Raw genomic sequence first — 19482 nt, 5'->3', positions numbered from 1 at the left:
TTTATACATTATTTACATTATAACTCAGGCCTTCCCCGCCATGCCTCAGGCCGCCGCACTTCTGGGGTCCCTGGCCTCCACTGGACATAAATATTTTATATTTTATATTAATATTTTCAAAAACCCGCAAAAGAGTGAGTCTGCTAAAAGTGAAACACAAAGTAGCAAGGGAACACTGTATATAAAATGTTCTAGAAGCACACTCTCCCGACATTTTGCCTGCATCTATGGCAGGCATCCTCAGTGGTTATGAGTTTCTAACACGATTTTAAAAAAAGCTACTGATTGAGGTTTTAACCTGCCACTTTTGAACCCTCACTTGCGGAGGTGTTCCTGCAAGTATCTCTGTAGATCTTAGGGTTGACCCGGTTTTAACTGCCATGGCTCAAGGCTATAGAATGCTGGGATTTGCAATTTTATAAGACACCAGCACTTTTTGGCAAAGAGGGATAAAACTACAACTTCCAGGACTGCATAGCATTGAGCCGTGACAGTTCAAGTGGTGTCACGCTGCATTAGTTCTTGGGTGAAGATGCAAATTTAGATAGAGAGCTCTATTTAAAACTAGCAAATCAAACTTGACAGAATGTGAAGTACATCGCCTGTAACCAGGCAACAGCTGTAAACACTTAAAGGAGAGATCTTTCTGGAGCCAGAAAGCTAATTTCCAACCAACAAGTGAGTGTAACTGGCTCTTATTCATACGGGTCCAGGTCTGAAAGGTTGGTCTTAAATTTTATACCTTCATGAAAAAGGAGAAGAAAAATAATGGAAATTGAAATATCCCAATGGTTAGGGATAACTTAGGCCCCTTCCACACAGCTGAATAAAATCCCACATTATGTGATTTGAACTGGAATATATGGCAGTGTGGACTTGGATAACCCAGTTCAAAGCAGATATTGTGGGATTTTCTGCCTTGATATTCTGGAAAATAAGGCTGTGGAAGGGCCCATAGTAAAAAGGCTAAAGTGAGAGAATTTCAGTTTGCTGGTTTAAGCTAAGCTGAAGATACCAGTGAGCAAAACAGATAATTATCATATTTACTAACTAATTTCATGTTAGTTGCATCCCTTCAAGTTATTTCTGACTTACGGTCATCCTAAGGCAAACCTGTGATGAGGTTTTCTTATCAAGTAGAGCCCTTGGAGCCCCAGGTGGTGCAATGGGTTAAACCACTGAGCTGCTGAACTTGATGACTGAAAGATCGGCAGTTTGATTCCAGAGAGCGGGATGAGCTCCCACTGTTAGCCCCAGCTTCTGCCAACCTAGCAGTTGGAAAACAAGCAAGTGTGAGTAGATCTGACAGGAAGGTAACAATGCTCCATGCAGTCATGCTGGCCACATGGCCTTGTCTATGGACAACGCCGGCTCTTCAGCTTAAAAATGGAGATGGGCACCACATTCCAGAGTCGGACACAACTGGACTTAATTGCAAGGGGACACCTCTAGAGCCCTTCATTCTTAACAGCAACAATTATTCAAACACCTTTCCAAAAATATCAGTAGAAATATTGAAATGTAATATAGCATCCTGTATTCAGATTAGCCAATTTATCATGGCATAACAGTTAAGAGAAAATTACTCATGCCCAGTGAATTACTTGAAGAAGAAGAAAAAGAACAGAGAGTTATGAGTTAGGGTAAAATGGTCCAGAATAAATAATACATACAAATTAAATAATTGTAACTAGATATGATGGGGAGGGCTGTATTTTCCTTTATGATAAGCCAGAAGAGATGATTGGTAGATAAGAAAAAAATATACATAACTTTTTGCCTTTCTGGGTTGTTGTGAGTTTTCCGGGCTGTATGGCCATGTTCCAGAAGCATTCTCTCCTGACGTTTCACCTGCATCTATGGCAGCCTCCTCAGAGGTTCTGAGGTATGTTGGAAACTAGGAAAATGGGGTTTATATCTCTGTGGGAAGTCCAGGGTGGGAGAAAGAACTCTTGTCTGCTGGAAATAGGTATGAATGTTTCAAGATCTGGCTTCTAGCACCTTCAAGGTCTGGCTTCTTACTGCCTGGGGGAATCCTTTTTGGGAGGTGTTAGCCGGCCCTGATTGTTTCTTGTCTGGAATTCCCTTGTTTTTGAGTGTTGTTCTTTATTTACTGTTATGATTTTAGAGTTTTTAAATACTGGTTGCCACATTTTGTTCATTTTCAGGGATTCTTCCTTTCTGTTGAAATTGTCCACACCTTGGGATTTCAGTGGCTTCTCTATGTAGTTTGACATGGTGGTTGTTAGAGTGGTCCAGCATTTCTGCGTTCTCAAATAATATGCTGTGTCCAGGCTGGTTCATCAAGTGCTCTGCTATGGCTGACTTCTCTGATTGAAGTAGTCTGCAGTGCCTTTCACATTCCTTGATTCGTGTTTAGACAATGCTGCGTTTGGTGGTCCCTATGTAGACTTGTCCACAGCTGTGTGGTATACAGTAGACTCCTGCAGATGTGAGAGGATCCCTCTTGTCTTTTGCTGAATGTAGCATTTGTTAGATTTTCTTAGTGGGTCTGTAGATAGTTTGTATGTTGCATTTGTCCATCGGCTTCCCTATGCAATCAGTGGATGTATGGTAACTTTTCTTCTGTGATAGGTCAGGAGAGAATGCTTCTAGAACATGGCCACACAGCCCAGAAAACTCACAACAACCCAGTGATTCCGGCCATGAAAGGCTTTGACAATACATTTTACCTTTCTATTCGCCCTAATTTGATATTGCCTATCTCCATCACAGGTGAATGAGACATTCTTGAGATTCAGTGTCAACATTCTGCAATGGTAGGCTGTTTAGGGATGCATGATGATTCTGAGTCCCTTTTGATAAGAAATTGATAAGAGTTCATCTTTATTTTTCTTCTGTGGTTTAGGAAAAGCTCAATTGTCCCAGAGAACAGTAGAGCTTCAACTTTTGTGTACATTTCTTTTTTAGCAGCTATATATTAATAATCAACCTCATCAATTGTGACAAGATGGAGATACCTGCTTTTTTCAAGAGCAAAAATCCTTTTCCACTTGAAGGCAGTCTGAAGATTAGAATTGATAGAAAGAACTTACCATCTCACAAAGCTATGGCGTCTGCAATGAAGGCGAAAATGCCTATAATGTATCAAAGAGATGTCGGCCACACCAACTGGTACGAAGCGCACTATCAGAAACAGTGCTTGAAGAATGCAGCCACAGGCCTGCATTTTGCCAACGATGTTGTTTCAGAAAGGCAGCCGTCATCTCTGTCTTACATGAAATTTGATCCTAGAGGTCTATACGATCCTTCTAGTGTCATTCAAAAGCAAAAAAGTGAGGACTTTATTCCTAGAAAAATAAGGCAACCAAGAAGGCTCAAACCACTAAGGAAACAACTTTACCAACTGAAGTCAGAAGATGCTCTGGCCAAGCCGCCCACCCCTCCAAATTTTCCATATTTTGTGGAAGAGTGCATATACAAAGCTAAAGTAGAAAGTGAAATTCCAGACCCAACTTTGCTGGTGCCTGTTCCTCCAGTTTCTCCTCCTCCTTCTTGTGAGCTCCAACACTCACGGATATTCCTAACTGAACCCCCAGAGATGTTGGGAGACAAGACAACCAAAAGATGGCCAAAGCCAACATTACCGAGCATCCCAGTCCCAAAACCACAGCAGCAAAACCTGAAATGGGAAGAAAGGCTGTTGACAAAATTAAGCAGGGCTACTGCTCAATGGATTGTCAATAATCAGCCCTCCTGGGGACGCTGGGTTCAGGGCAAGCCACGGGGTTTTAAGAGGCAAAAATACGATTGGAGCAGCATCAAGTATGTGCTCACTTCTGAAAGTGATATGGAGCTGTTGAATGAAATTGAGGCAGAAACTGTTGTGGGAAGTCATATTGCACTCCATGAGAAGAAACCCGAGACATCCCTGCTTACCTATTATAGGTAAGGCAATTTGCAATTTCACAGAAGCAACATGTGCATTACATCTTTTACAGCCTCATCGCACTAAAAAAATCCACTTAAAATCTGGTTTCTGCCTTCTGCAGAATTCCGGGATTTGTAGTTTAGGGAGGAGCCTTTAATAGACTCACTAAACTACAAATCCCAGAATTCTGCAGGAGGCAGAAACCTGAATGTAGGAAAAACCTCCTTTGATTCGAGTCTGCAGGATTCGAGTCTTTCCTATAAAGCCTCTCAAGCTTTCACACATTCAGTGTGAAGGTATATATTAGACCCTGTAACTTGAACCAAAAAATTAGTTGAACACAGTCGGATAATTCTTTTGTTTGGGAACCCCTGATGATGGTGGACTTCTGGTTGCGGGCACCCTGCAACTTGCATTCAGCCAAGGGCAATTATGGATTTGTTGCTCAATGCACAAAGGTGTGAGAAGCTGCCAGGGGAATGGTCAGAGATGGAAGCTACATGTACACCCATGTCCTTGCTCCTACTACCCATAAATTGGTGATTTTCTGCTTAGGGTTGTAAATAATGTATTTACAATAGTGATTCTCAACCTAGGGGTCGGGACCTCTGAGGGGGCCATGAAGGGATGCCAGAGAGGTCACCAAAGACCATCAGAAAACTCAGTATTTTCTGTTGATCATGGGAGTTCTGCTCAGAAGCTTCAAATAGTCCAACGAGAGGCAGCCAGATTAATAACTGGGGTGGCATACAGGGAGCATACAACTCCCATGTTATGCCAGCTCCACTGGCTGCCAGTTTGCTACCGGGCACAATTCAAAGTGCTGGCTTTGGCCTATAAAGCCCTAAATGGCCCTGGCCCAAATTACCTGTCCGAACGCATCTCCCCCTATGAACCATTGCTGAGATTAAGATCCTCCGGGGAGGTCCTGCTTTCTGTCCCGCCATTGTCACAGGCACAATTGGTGGAGATGAGAGACAGGGTCTTCTCGGTGATGGCTCCCTGGCTATGGAACTACTTTCCTGGTGAGATCAGGTCGGCCCCCTCCCTCCTATCCTTTAGAAGGATGGTAAAAACTAGTCTGTGGGACCAAGCTTTCGGGACAGGGCAATAAAGCGGCAATAGGAAAGGTGACCAGGCCAGTTAGGTTTGATGCGGATGACTAGGACGGTTTTATATGGTGTATTTTAATATTTTGATTTTTTTAATGTTTATGTATTATATGTGAATTTGTGTCCCGGCATTGAATGTTTGCTATGTATATGCTGTGCTCCGCCCTGAGTCCCCTTCGGGATGAGAAGGGTGGAATATAAATGTTTTAAATAAATAAATAAATAAGTTCTGTGTGCCAAGTTTGGTTAAATTCCATCATTGGCGGAGTTCAGAACGCTCTTTGATTGTAGGTGAACTATAAATCCCAGCAACTACAACCCCCAAATGTCAAGGTCTGTTTTCCCCAAACTCCACCAGTGTTCATATTTGGGCATATTGAGTATTTGTGCCAAGTTTGGTCCAGATCCATCCTTGTTTGAGTCTACAATTCTCTCTGAATGTAGGTGAACTACAACTCTAAAACTCAAGGTCAATGACCACAAAACCATTCCAGTATATTCTGTTGGTCATGGGAGTTCTGTGTGCCAAATTTGGTTTAATTCCATCATTGTTGGTGTTCAGAATGCTCTTTGATTGTTGGTTAACTATAAATCCCAGCAACTACAACTCCCAAATGACAAAATCAATTCCCTCTCCCAACCCCACCAGTATTTAAATTTGGGTGTATCGGGTATTTGTGCCAAATTTGGCCCTCCAGTGGATGAAAATACACCCTGCATATCAGATATTGACATTACGATTCATAACAGTAGTAAAATTACAGTTATGAAATAGCAAAGAAAATAATTTTATGGTTGGGCTTCACCACAACATGAGGAACTGTATTAAGGGGTCATGGTATTAGGAAGGTTGAGAACCTGCTCTAAGCATTGCTTGAACTCTTTCCAGCTCTAAGAGTATCATAAATGAAATAACATTTCCTATCTCCCAGAGGACCATCTTTCCACACAAGAGTGCTTTCCATAGAAGACCCAGCTGCTAACAACAAAACAGCAGATAGAATATCAAAGAGGACCTTCAAATCAATGTCTCCTGTTAAACGTCGAGGAAGATTGAACTCTGTGGTTGGAAAATACTCATACACAACGCAAAATGTCTTTGAACAAGACCTCTATTTTGGTAGGTGGAACTGGAATAGCTATACATCCTTTTGTTGCCATAATTAAGACTCAAGATTAGCTAGCAGAAAGTTTGGCCATAGTAAATATAGTAAAATATTAAAAATATAGTAAATGTTGTGAATGTGTAAGTATGATAACGTTGTAAGAGGTGTAGGTCTGGCTACAACTGCATCTTAGTTATTTCTAAAGAGCTGGAAACTTGTGAATATGCTGTAAGGTTTTTTCCTGCCCTTTCAAGGGATGCTTCTCTATAGTGCACACCTAAATAGCATACATAACTGAATCTATTTAAAATGTTAGGAAATATTTGGAATTGTTTTCCATATTATTAATTTGCATTTAATTTTGTCCTCCTTAACAAACTATGAAGTAAGTAACCAACCTCATTTCCTCTTATTCCCGTGGGCATTTAGGATCAGCCAGGATTGTCCATCAAGACACCAAGAAGGATCGTTTAGTTATGGATAATAATTATGAATACTATCTACATCTTGAGCAACGTTACCCAAGACCTCATGAGATCTGGAGCTTCAGGCCATCAAAAAAGGCAGGTAGGAACTTTGTACTAACATGGACAATTCATTTATGCAGAATTTCCCATGAAGTAATATTACTTCAGGTTGAGCATCCCTTGCCCGAAATCCCAAAATCTGAAATACTCCCAAAATTGTCCACATGGGTGACTGAGATAGTGACACCTTTGCTTCCAAATGGCTCAGTGCACACAAACATTGTTTCCTGCACAAAATTGTTTTAAAATATTGTGACATTGCCCTCAGGCTATGTGTATGAAGGTTTATATGAAACAGAAATGAATTCTATGTGAAAACTTTGGTCTCATATTTAAGATATCTTATTATGAATGTATGGATTCCACCTGAACATTAGGAAGAACTTCCTGTGAGAGCTGGTCAGCAGTGGAACTCTCTGCCCCAGAGTGTGGTGGAAGCTCCTTCTTTGGAGGATTTAAAACAGAGGCTGGATGGCCATCTGTTGGGGGTGCTTTGAATGCAGTTTTCCTGCTTCTTTGCAGGGTGTTGGACTGGATGGCCCATGAAGTCTCATCATACTCTATGATTCTATATAAACACACATCTTTCAAAATAAAATTTAAAAATCCAAAACCCCAAACTTTTCTGGCCTAAAGTGTTTTGGATAAGGGATGCTCAACTTAGAATGACAAAGATTGATGTGCTGTAAGCTGCCTCGGGTCCAATGTTGGGAGAAAGGAAGGATACAAATAGAATAAACGTATGGTTCCAAAGTAATTTGGATCAGTGAAAAAGTTGTTGTAATTAATGGGTGATGTAAATACAATCTAAGAAACTGACATTTGCTCTTTAAAATTAGTTGCTCTTAATCTGTTTGGAAAGTTAAAAGGCTACAGAAGGGAACCATCCACTGGACCTCACTTCCCACTAGCATTGAAGATTTCACTCGGTCGGGTGGAGCACAACAATCCTTTGTATCAAGTGGGAGAAAAAGAGAAGGGTATAAAAAATCTGATGATGTTCCTGAGATTATCCATATCCGTAGGACCATGCTGGAACAGTGGAAGGCTGATTGGAAATGTGGTATGTATTACAAATCCTGTCTTAACTGGTCATAATCCATTTAAATTGATTGAAACCTTTGTATTCATCAATAATGGTTGAAGGGTTAACACAAAGTTATTTGGGTGGGTCAGAAGAAAAGAGCTAGCAATCTAATACTTTTGCCAGAAATATTTTTTGCCCCATGGTTGAACTGTGTTTTGATTGTTTTCATTGTATTGCTCAGATCCTCCGTGGCAATCAGCAACTATAGAAGGATTAATCAGAAGTCTTAGGGATGTGCATGTTCTAAATCGGATCAATGCTATACTTATTTGTGCAACTGCTGTGCTTGAGCGGCCCCAACGTGTGCAAGAATCGAGTCAGGAGGCCGGTATGAATTTATTTATTTATTTACAGTATGTATATTCTGTCCTTCTCTCCCCGAAGGGGATTCAGAGTGGATCACAGAACATATATACAGCAAACACTCAATGTTGTTGTACACTGACAAGACAGACAACTGTACATAGATAAAGGTATATATAGGCTTTCCCATCTTCGGCATCTTAGAGGCTGTGCTTGGTTCTGGCCCGGGGGGGGGGGGGGCTATTACTCCATCTTCCCTGCCAAAGAGCTTTTGTTCATAAACTTCCTACCTGATCAAATTGCCAACATTTTTCTGACATTTTTTTATGGGTGCCTTAAATACAGCCCCGTTTAAAGCGGTACCTCTTTATTTACTCACATTGCTGTTTTCGAAACTGCTAGGTAGGCAGAAGCTGGCCTAAAGGCCAGGAGCTCACCCCGACCGGGCATCGAACTGTCGACCTTTTGATTGGCAAGATTTACTTCAGCTGACTGTTAACTTGCAGTGCTAAAGCCCGGCCCAATATGAACAGCTTCTACTGATTATATTTCAGTTGTATTTTTTCTAACACTGCGAACAAATCTTATAGAGACAGGAAGTAAATTTAACTTTAAAAACAAACTACTGTCTTCCCCTTGTTGATCAATTATGTCAGTACATTTTGTTATACAACCCATGTTACTTTTAGTCATTTTTAAATGACTGAAGGGTACTTGGTAAAACACAGAGCTTGGAAACATTTTTTTTTGTAGCTTGTAACTACCAGAATCCTCCAACTAGTGGGAGTTATAGTAGTCCAAAATATATCCAAGCAATGCAACACTAAACCATAAGATATGAAAATAAAGGTTTACTTTTTATAGTCTGAGTTTTTCTTTCACAGCCAACGCCACAGAATCTGTGTTTTCAGTGGTTATGCCTTAATTCATCAGAATCCAAAGACCCTCTCTCTTTCTCAATGTGTTAAAATCTTTCTGAAATGATTATAAGGCAGGTAATGTCTTTATAAAACAAATGTTTAGTCAGTTGAATAATTATTATTCATAAAGCTGAAATTCTTACTTTGTCTGCAAATTAAATCACATCAATCTTCTGATTTTTCTCAGTAATAGGAATGGAAACTGGTGCAAAGGGTTTAGAAACTGAAGCTTTACCCAAAAAAATACAGCCTTTGCTTAAAAATCAGCTGTTTGATAAAGATGCACATGTGAGAATGGCAGCAGCTGTATGCTTCTATGCTATGGGGAAATGGCATCAAGAGGCACAGGACATTATGAGACATGCTTTGTTAAATGGTTAGTAAAATCCCTTTTCTGTTTCTTTCTTGCGGGATTTAATCCACCTCCATGCAATGATAATGTTTTCTGACAAATAATAAGTAGACAAAAAGATTGGAGCACTCTTTCAGATACGCTTGGTGGAAATGAGAGACAGGGCCTTCTCATTGGTGGCCCCTCAGCTGTGGAACGCCCTTCCTAGGGACATTAGATCGCCCCCTTCCCTCTTAACATTTTACAAAAAAGTTAAAACCTGGCTTTTTGAGAAGGCATTTGCAAACTCAACGTAACCAACAATGATAGACCACGGAAAGACTGACGATGCGATTTTTAATAGTGATTTCAGTAAGGCGACATTAAGGATGTATGATTTTATTGACTTTTTATGAAACTATATTTTTTATGCTATGTTTTAAATTGTATTTTATATTTTGCGGGGCATCAAATTGTGTCGAGTGTATACCGCCTTGAGTCACCTTTGGGCTGAGAAAGGCGGTATGTAAATATAGCAAATAAACAAACAAACAAACAAATAATTTTCAAATGATGTTAGCTGTAACCAATTCTTATCAAAATGAGTTTGGTCAGTCCTATATTGGCCCCTTCTACACTGCCATATAATCTAGATTATCAAAGCAGATAATCCACATTTAGCCTACACTGCCGTATAATCTAGTACAAAGCAGATAATCTGGATTTTTATGGCAGTGTAGAAGGAGCCGTAGTGAGTTGAACTGGGGGTTAGATGTCTTAAGTATCAATTTAAGATCAACATGCAATATAATTATATAGTTAAATGCTACGTTCACACAGCAAACCTTTTCAGCCATCCTAATGTGCTTATTAATAACATTTTGGAGCATAAATACACACACATCTCATATTAAAAAGATTTTTTTTGTTCTTCCAATAAACTTACTCAGACTGCTTTATTAAACCATGTTTAGCATGTCAGACTGTAACCAGTGGTGTAAAGGAGCCAATACTCATAGGACTGAAGGACGAGGACTTTTTTTGCTTAAGAGGGATGGTAATATAATTTGCTGGTGTGCTCAGAATTCCCTGTTCCTTCCAACTTTGGCTGAAATCCTCATAATAATCATGTTGCTTGGATGAATTTACCTAGCAACAATACTGTATTGTTGGTAGCTATTCCTGTTGTAATGCAAACTATTTTGAGGTGGCTTGCCTCATCACACTAGAGACAAAAAACCCACTTAAAATCTGGTTTCTGCCTCCTGCAGAATTCTGGGGTTTGTATTTTAGTGAGGCTGTGAAAGGCTCCTCCCTATAGTCTCAGTTGGCAATTAATGCTGCAGCTGGAGAATAAAACTGCCAGACTTGGTTGATAGATGAAGATAGCTACCTGTTTTTATGTTGAATGTTTTTATATTGTGTAAATGCTATTTTAGATTGTAAGTCGCTCGGAGCACCTTGGTGGAGAGCAACTAATTAAGAAGTGAAGTGCATGTTTTGTCTCTTCTATGGGGACTACTACAGTGAATTCCTTCACCAAAAAAATTACCATGGTAGCACAAACTCTATTGATCTCTATAATCCTCCATTTGGACATGGCTCTCAATAAATGTAAAAATGGCAAAGCAGCTGACCTGGATGATCTACGGATGGAACAAATCAAGAACTTTGGTCCAAAAGCAAGGTGCTGGTTGCTGGAACTGATGAACAACTGCACTGCATCCTGTCAGATCCCCAAAATCTGGAGGAAAGCAAGAGTCATCGCCATCTTGAAGCCAGGCAAAGACCGTAATGATCCAAAAAGCTACAGACCAATCTCCCTGTTGTGCCACCTCTACAAAGTTCTGGAGAGACTTATTTTGCATAGAATTATGAAAAAATAGACCCATGTCTGATTCCACAGCAAGCTGGCTTCAGGAAAGGCAAAAGCTGCACATCGCAAGTGCTGAACCTGACTCAGCACATAGAAGATGGCTTTGGAAGGCAGCAGATCATGGGAGCTGTCTTCATAGACCTGTCAGCCGCTTATGATACTGTAAACCACTGCCTCCTCCTGAGAAAAATGTATAATATCACAAAGGATTACCATCTCACCTGCCTCATAGGAAACCTGCTACAAAACAGGAGCTTTTTTGTTGAGTTCCAAGGCCAGAGAAGCAGATAGCGGAACAGAAAAATGGCCTGCCTTAGGGAGCGTGCTTGCTCCATCAATGCTTGCTCCATTTACACAAATGACCAGCCACTGCTAGAAGGAACAGAGAGTTTTCATCTATGCAGATGATTGCGCCATTACCGCTCAAGCAGGGAGCTTTGAGATGGTTGAACAGAAGCTCTCTGAAGCTCTAGGTGCTCTTACTCCCTATTACAGGGAAACCAGCTGATCCCTAATCCATCTAAAACACAGACATGTGCTTTTCACCTCAAGAACAGACAAGCATCCCGAGCTCTGAGGATTACCTGGAAAGGAATCCCACTGGAGCATTGCTGTGCACCCAAATACCTGGGAGTCACTCTGGACTGTGCTCTGACCTACAAGAAGCACTGCCTGAATATCAAGCAAAAAGTGGGCACTAGATATAATATCATACGAAAGCTGACTGGCACAGCCTAAGGATCACAACAAGACACAGTGAAGACATCTGCCCTTGCGCTATGGTACTCTGCTGCTGAGTACGCATGCCCAATGTGGAACACATCTCACCACACTAAAACAGTGGATGTGGCTCTTAATGAGACATGCCACATTATCACAGGGTGTCTGCGCCCTACACCACTGGAGAAATTACACTGTTTAGCCGGTATTGCACCACCTGACAGCCACCGGGAAGTAGCAACCAATAGTGAAAGGACCAAGGCAGTGACACCTCCAGCCCATCCTGTTTGGGTATCAGCCAGCATGTCAACGACTCAAATCAAGAAATAGTTTTCTAAGATCTACAGAGACACTCCCTGGAACACCTCAGCAAGCAAGAGTCCAAAAGTGGCAGGCTCAAACTCAGAACCTCAATCAATGGCTGATACCAAATGAGAGATTCCCCCTGGGCACACAGAAAACTGGGCGACTTGGAAGGCGCTGAACAGACTGCGCTCTGGCACCACGAGATGCAGAGCCAACCTTCAGAAATGGGGCTACAAAGTGGAATCCACGACATGTGAGTGTGGAGAAGAGCAAACCACTGACCACCTGCTGCAATGCAACCTGAGCCCTGCTACATGCACAATGGAGGACCTCCTTGCGGCAACTCCAGAGGCACTCCAAGTGGCCAGATACAGGTCAAAGGACATTTAATCATCTATCAAGCTTGCAAACTTTGTGTTTTGTCTGTTTGTTTGTTAAAAAATGCAGCGCAGCTGTTTGGTCTGCTACCGACACGATAAATAAATAAAATCCTCCATTTGATTTCAGGTAACAGTGCAGATAGCTGGGCAGCAGCCCAGGCCCTGGCTATGGATGGCATTACCAGTTTACATGTCATAAAGAGGATCCTGTATCAGATTTTTGATCAAAAAGATGATGCCACAGAAGAGCAGGCTTGTCGGTTGTTGGCTCAGCTCAGCAAACACACAGTAAGTATAAAGGTTCAGAAGAAAGACACAATAGGAATACATGATAATAATAGTCCACAAATGTTCTGTAACTCAAGCTTGTGTCTAGAATAAAAAGAAAGAGTTGAGACCCATTGTACCAGTCTGATCAGAATCCATCTAATGGGATGGGGCTGCATGTTGGCCTTAAGTGTTTTTGCTTTCCTTCAACAGATTTTTCTTCTAATTAGCTACAATTTGGAAATCTGCAAACCCTTTCTGTAAATAGGATAATAAACACAATGTTTTCATTTTAAAACATGGGAGTTGTAAATGTAAATAAACAGAAGCTTTACCACAGTTTCTGAACCAAAATATACCCTGCAGTATAATGAAGTGTCACTTGGGCTTGTGTAACAAGTAACAGTATCTTCTGTTCAAAAGGTCAAACAGAGCAACAATATATACAGCAGTCTCTCTGAATTCTTACAGAGAACAGAGGGAATAAACAGTCCTTTTAAACAATCTTTAAAATATGCTTTATGCCTTAGAAATGATCATGCTTCAGAGAGTTGGCAGCTATTTCCTTCTAGGCTGTTTCCAGTCAGAGCTCTCTTCACTCTCTGAGGTTTAACTTGCAGTTAAACCCGTTTGTCTCAGCAGCAGGCCAGAGTCAGTAGCCAATCGGAATTCTGGCTCAGCCAATCACTGCTGACACATGTCTTTCCAGTCAACCCACCACATCATGGTGCCTCTTTACAAATCCACACAAAGTGAACATATCTGGAATGTATGGCATGTAACTCAAGTTCCCTGAAGCCAGAATTCTGTCTTTTAGGCTTCAATAATATTGCAGCAGCCCAACTAAAGAATATGTACAATCAAGAGACTTATAGTCAACGTGCACATTTGCTGGAGTTAAAGGCACAAGACACCTGCAAAAGGAAAAACAAAACCATGAATAAGACTATTGCTAATTTTCACTCGAGGGAACACCTCCCTAGGAATCACTAGGTTCTCTGGCACAACTCTGCAGCAAATTGACCATAGAATCTCAGTGGAGGACCTAGAGATTCCTAGAAAAAGCATTTTAATCAAATCTGGGAACAATCAAATCTGCAGAAGTTAAAACTGCCTATGTGGAGGGCTACCTGTATATGCAAAATCCAACCTGCCATTATTTACAAGACTACTGCAACATGCTCTACATGGGGCTGCTTTTGGAGACTGTTTGGAAGCTTCAAGTAATCCAATGGGCAGCAACTAGGTTGCTCACCAGACCAGTGTACAGGGAGCATAAAACCCCCCTGTTGCGTTAGCTCCACTGGCTGCCAGTCTGTTACCGAGCAGAATTCAAAGTGCTGGTGTTAGCCTATAAATCCCTAAACGGTTCTGGTCCAATTTACCTATCTGAATGCATTTTCCTTTATGAGCCAGATAGAACACTACAATCTGCTGGGAAGGTTTTGCTCTCAGTCCTGCCACCGTCACAAGTGCGATTGGTGGGGATGAGAGACAGGGCTTTCTCGGTGGTGGCCCCTTGGCTGTGGAACTCCCTCTCTATTAAGATTAGATCAGCCCCCTCCCTCCTAGCATTTAGGAAACAACTTAAGATCTGGTTGTTCAAGAAGGCATTTGATGAATGACAGGAGTATTGAAAGATGAAGTAGTTAAAGATAATCTCGAGATCGATGTAAAACCTAATGTTTTATGTTGTGTTGTGATTGTTGTTCATAGTTTTATGGTTTTAATGGTCTTAATCTATTGCTATATGTTGTTATTTTGATATGTGATGTCTTATACATGGAAGACATTGAATTTTTGCCAAGGGTCATGTTGTGAAATGCTTTGAGTCCCCCAGGGGTGAGAAAAGCAGTCTATAAATACAATAAATACATAAATAAAATTTCCTTTGTTGAGAACCAATTACTTTTTTTTGGTAAACCAAAAAGACAAGTTCATGTTTAACTTTTACTTATACCTATTTGATCATGCTAAATGGTGCAAAACATTTCCACATGGAATGGATGTGGATTAAGAGCAGGGTGGAAATGTACTTCTAAGTCCTTTTTGTTTAATATTTAAGCAGAGGCTGGATGGACATCTGTCAAGAGAGCTTTGATTGGGTGTTACTGCATGGTAGGGAGTTGGACTTGGTTGCCCTTGTGGTTTCTTCCAACTGTATGATTCTATTATTCTAAGAGATTGCAGTGATATTTTTACTTCCCTGAAAGAATTCTGTCATTCTTTCATTAAATACTGAATAATTCATATAGTACTTTTCAGTATGGTAAATTCTTTACATTTTTTTCAGTAAGAACAAATCACAGTTTTTTCAAAGATATTCAAAAACAAAATGGGAATGAAAGTTACAGACTTTCAATAATGATGAATCTTTCCTTTCTACAGTGAGAATTTTCTGTGGGGATGACATTTCTTATCTTCTTTCTTATTGAATTAACGCTTCCAGGGCTTGGTTCATTGTTTACTGGCATCAGAACTGAACAGCTGCCGATGGAAAAATCGAGTGTCGGCTTGTAAAACATTCTCTCGTATCCCTGGAAGTATCAGCCAGGTAGGGGTTGGTCCATTAACTCAATGAATATTTGAATAGGATAGAATAACTTTATTGTCATTGTATAATCAAATTGAAGGATTAACTTTCTGGCAGGACTCACACTTACAAAAGATTCAGTTCTTACAAGGATCTGATAAAGCCATATATTTGCAAGTATTTTTAGAACAAGAGACCCCTCACTTTGTGAAAGGCATTCATTTGTTATAGTAGGCGATTTCCCCCATTTACATATATTGCATATAATAGGTAAAAGTAAAGGTTTTCCCCTGGCATTAAGTCCAGTCATGTAGGCCGGTGCTCAACTCCATTTCTAAGCCAAAGAGCCAGCATTATCCATAGACACCTCCAAGGTCATGTGGGCAGCATGACTGCATGCAGTGACGTTACCTTCCCGCCGGAGTGGTACCTATTGATCTACTCACATTTGCTTGTTTTCAAACTGCTAGGTTGGCAGAAGCTGGGGCTAACAGTGGGAATAAAAGTTTACCATCTCACATCCTGTGAGGCTTATTTCAATAATATAGGATACAGTATAAGGGCTGCTATGGGATGGATTGGGAAACTATTTTTCTGCAAGTGTCATTATGTTAACATCTTCCATTCTTCCATTATAATCCATTCCCAATACAATTTTGTATCATTTCCCCCCTCAAATCTTAATCACAGCTTGTTTTCAAGGCTTTCCTAGTCTTTTAAGAAAGCTTTCCAGTGGTGGTAGCAAATTGCAAGTGGCTGCAGGTGGGACTAGGGGATGGGATTTTGTTCTTCTATAACAGTAATAATAAACCTTTATTTCCATACCGCCCTCTCTCCCAATAGGGACTCAGGGTGGTTTACACTTAGAGACAGGCAAACATTCAATGCCTTACAAAGTACAAAGAACATCAGAAATAATACAAAAATAGTACAAAATAATCCACAATAGCAACAGTATGAAGTTTCCTAATTTTTAAAACCATTTTAGACCCATAGTACAGGCAATCCCCAAGTTACAAACATTTGACTTACAAATGACTCATAGTTAAGAACAGGAGTTAGACAACACAAAGTGAGAGGAATCTACCCATTGAAAGGGAAAATCACTCCTGAAAGACTTATCATCGGGAAAAGGAGTGGCGTAATGAAAAATAAATAACTTGTAGTTCATGTTTGATTAGCCCACACGCTGTCTTCCCAGAGAAAGAAAATATGCCACACAGATGAACATTAGAGAACAAGTAGTTTAGTCTTCTTAGTTCAGAATAACATATGTACAATGTGATCAGTTGCACCAACACACATCATAGTCCCAGGCTTGGCCATCTCCCCAGGCATAGCTCGGCCAATCAGCTTCATGCATTTTATTTTACAGTTGACACACACACACTCACTGATTTCTTGCATGGTCCAACAAAAGGTGTCTCAAATGAAGGTTTAGCATCAATCCTTGTTTCCACAACAAGACAGATTTTTTTCAAAATCAAATTATCACAGGTACAGAAAGTGAGGTGAAATCTTCTGAACAGAGACACAGACATCAAGACAAACACAGGAATGTGAACACTTCGCTATGCTATCCAAGGCTGAGATAGATAGATAGATAGATAGATAGATAGATAGATAGATAGATAGATATTTTGCTGGAGTTACACTTAAAAATGTACCTGTTCCAACTTACAAAGAAATTAAAGTTAAGAACAAATCTACAGAACCTATCTTGTTCGTAACTTGAGGATTAGCTGTACTAGGTTGTATAGCCCCACTGAGGATTGGAAAATTCAGACTAAGATTTCATTGTTGGCAGAGGTCCCTGGGGTTGCATTCCTCTAAGATTACATGAGGAAGGTGGAGGTCATGCTTCTCCTTTCATACATGCTCACTTGTATGAGACAGTCACCCTTTCTGTGTGGGCTCCTCTTTCTATGAAGGCACCAATGTCAAAAAGAATCCCACAACTTTAAAATGGTGTTCTTTGCAGTAAAGCGGCAAATTAGTTCTTGCTGCCAAAAGTCCCCTTTAGTTCACATAGGTGTTAATATATTGCTCTTCCATGTAGGATCTCAAAAACAAAATAGTTCAGCTGATGTGGACAGACTGGAAGTTTGATGTACGTCGGGCAGCTGCCAAGGCTCTTGGGCATTTTGAACTTGGAAAAGAAGTCCATGACCAGCTTAGGTAAGGAACTGTAATGAGGCTTCTTCTTTGGAAGCTTTTAAACAGAGGCTGGATGGCCATCTGTCAGGGGTGATTTGAATGCAATATTCCTGCTTCTTTGCAGGGGGTTGGAATGGATGGCCCATGAGGTCTCTTCCAACTCTTTGATTCTATGATTCTATGACACATTAGCAAAATAGATGTGATGCTTATTGAGGATGGAGATACCTTTGCATGAGAAACAGAATGATTCAAAGACATTTTGGTATTTGAAACAATGGGAGTCCCTAATCAGAAACTCTTTTCTCATTCCCATGAATTGAATAATAGAATCCTAGAGTTGGAAGAGACCTTGTGGGCCATCCATCCAATCCAACCCCTTGCCAAGAAGCAGGAAGATCACATTCAAACCATCCCGGACAGAGGGCGATCCAGCCTCTGTTTAAAAGCCTCCAAAGAAGGAGCAATGATAAAAGAATAAAAATGATAGTTCATATGATTCAGAGTGCACACAAACTATGCCTTGATCCTAATATCTATTTAGTGAAGGGAATGTAATCTTTCGTGTCTTCATCTTTACACCATCTGAAAAACTTATCAAATAAGGTTGGGGGAACCTGATGGAATAGAACGGGCTTGGAGTGCGGCATATGACACTTCCAAGATTACAAGCTCAAGAATCCTAAAGTTAGCGGGGCATACTGTACAAAACTGCTCTGATCTAAACCAGGGGTTCTCAACCTTCCTAATGCTGCAACCCCTTAATACAGTTCTTCATGTTGTAGTGACCCCCAACCATAGCATTATTTTCGTTGCCACTTCATAACTGTCATTTTGCTACTGTTATGAATCGTAATGTAAATATCCAATATGCAGGATGTATTTTCATTCACTGGATCAAATTTGGCACAAATACCCACATTTAATTACTAGTGGGGTTGGGGGGTGGTGGTGGTTGATTTTGTCATTTGGGAGTTGTAGTTGCTGGGATTTATATTTCAGCTACAATCAAAGAGCATTCTGGACCCCACTAACAATGGAATTTAACCAAGCTCGGCACACAGCTCACATGACCAACAGAAAATACTGTGTTTTCTGATGGTCTTTGGCAACCCCACTGACACCCCCTCACAACCCCCCAGGGGTCCCGACCTCCATGTTGAGAAACTTAATCTAAACTTAAATCTCTATCTGGTTCTCTAGAAAATTCTGCTATCATTGATTTTTTAAAAAGCATGTTCAGCATATGAATATGAGCACCATGAGCCATTGATTGTCTTATGTTTAGTCAGTTTGAATTGATGACTTTTTTTTTTTTTGCTTCAGATAGCCTTATTATTGTCCCAAAGATTTAATAATGTTATCTTTACACCTAAACCAAGTCCAACCATTGGTAATTAAGGACATGTACTTTGTGCTTTCAGGAAGCAACTGAAGAGAGGAGATTGCCGGATGCGGGTGGAAGCGCTCTCTCTGATTGGTTGGCTAAGGCTCATGACATCCAGGCTGCTCCCTGGATTTCTTCAATGTTTTTCTGATGATTTTGTTGCTGTCCGAAAGGAAGCCTGTAGGGCAGCTGGAGCACTTAGGATTAAAGAAGAGACAGTGAGTGGTTAAAATTACCAATACATGCAATGATAAAGATAAATGTCTTCTTGAGCGTGGGAGTAGTGGCTACACTCTGAATCCTTGGGAGCTCTCCTATTTCCCTGATGGGATCCTAGGGCAGCAAAAGAGGTCTGCATGCAGAACCAGCCTTCTATATGCCTAGCCTGTATGTTAACTGCTGTGTGTGCTGTTATTGTTATTTTGGCTACAGGTACTTAAATGCCTTTTTAAGATTATGCAGACTGACCCGTTCTGGAAAATCAAGGCCCTCGCCATTAGAGGTATTGTACAAAGCAAATCCTAACCGCTTCTAACTTAGGCATACATACAACTGGGCTTCCAATTTCAATGAACCAT

The 19482-nt window shown here is 40.6% G+C and overlaps 1 protein-coding gene across 3 annotated transcripts in view; it reads left to right on the top strand.

Moving 5' to 3' along the window:
• Positions 1 to 1307: 1307 nt before the first annotated feature.
• The window catches only part of HEATR4 (HEAT repeat containing 4), a 36181-nt gene continuing 18006 nt past the window's right edge, over positions 1308 to 19482 (top strand). For all 3 annotated transcript variants that reach the window (XR_010908979.1, XM_060761210.2, XM_060761202.2), the window contains exons 1-11: positions 1308 to 3909; positions 5937 to 6124; positions 6540 to 6677; positions 7500 to 7700; positions 7906 to 8052; positions 9135 to 9323; positions 12688 to 12848; positions 15277 to 15381; positions 17420 to 17538; positions 18942 to 19122; positions 19337 to 19406. Coding sequence is in view for 2 of the 3 variants with exons in the window: in XM_060761210.2 (XP_060617193.2) it covers positions 2972 to 3909; positions 5937 to 6124; positions 6540 to 6677; positions 7500 to 7700; positions 7906 to 8052; positions 9135 to 9323; positions 12688 to 12848; positions 15277 to 15381; positions 17420 to 17538; positions 18942 to 19122; positions 19337 to 19406 (2437 nt within the window). In the remaining variant the exon portion in view is untranslated. The remainder of the gene's footprint in view (positions 3910 to 5936; positions 6125 to 6539; positions 6678 to 7499; positions 7701 to 7905; positions 8053 to 9134; positions 9324 to 12687; positions 12849 to 15276; positions 15382 to 17419; positions 17539 to 18941; positions 19123 to 19336; positions 19407 to 19482) is intronic.

The sequence above is a fragment of the Anolis sagrei genome, chromosome 1 (assembly GCF_037176765.1).
Source record: "Anolis sagrei isolate rAnoSag1 chromosome 1, rAnoSag1.mat, whole genome shotgun sequence".
Lineage (NCBI taxonomy): Eukaryota > Metazoa > Chordata > Lepidosauria > Squamata > Dactyloidae > Anolis > Anolis sagrei.
This window is presented reverse-complemented; position numbering and strand designations above follow the sequence as displayed.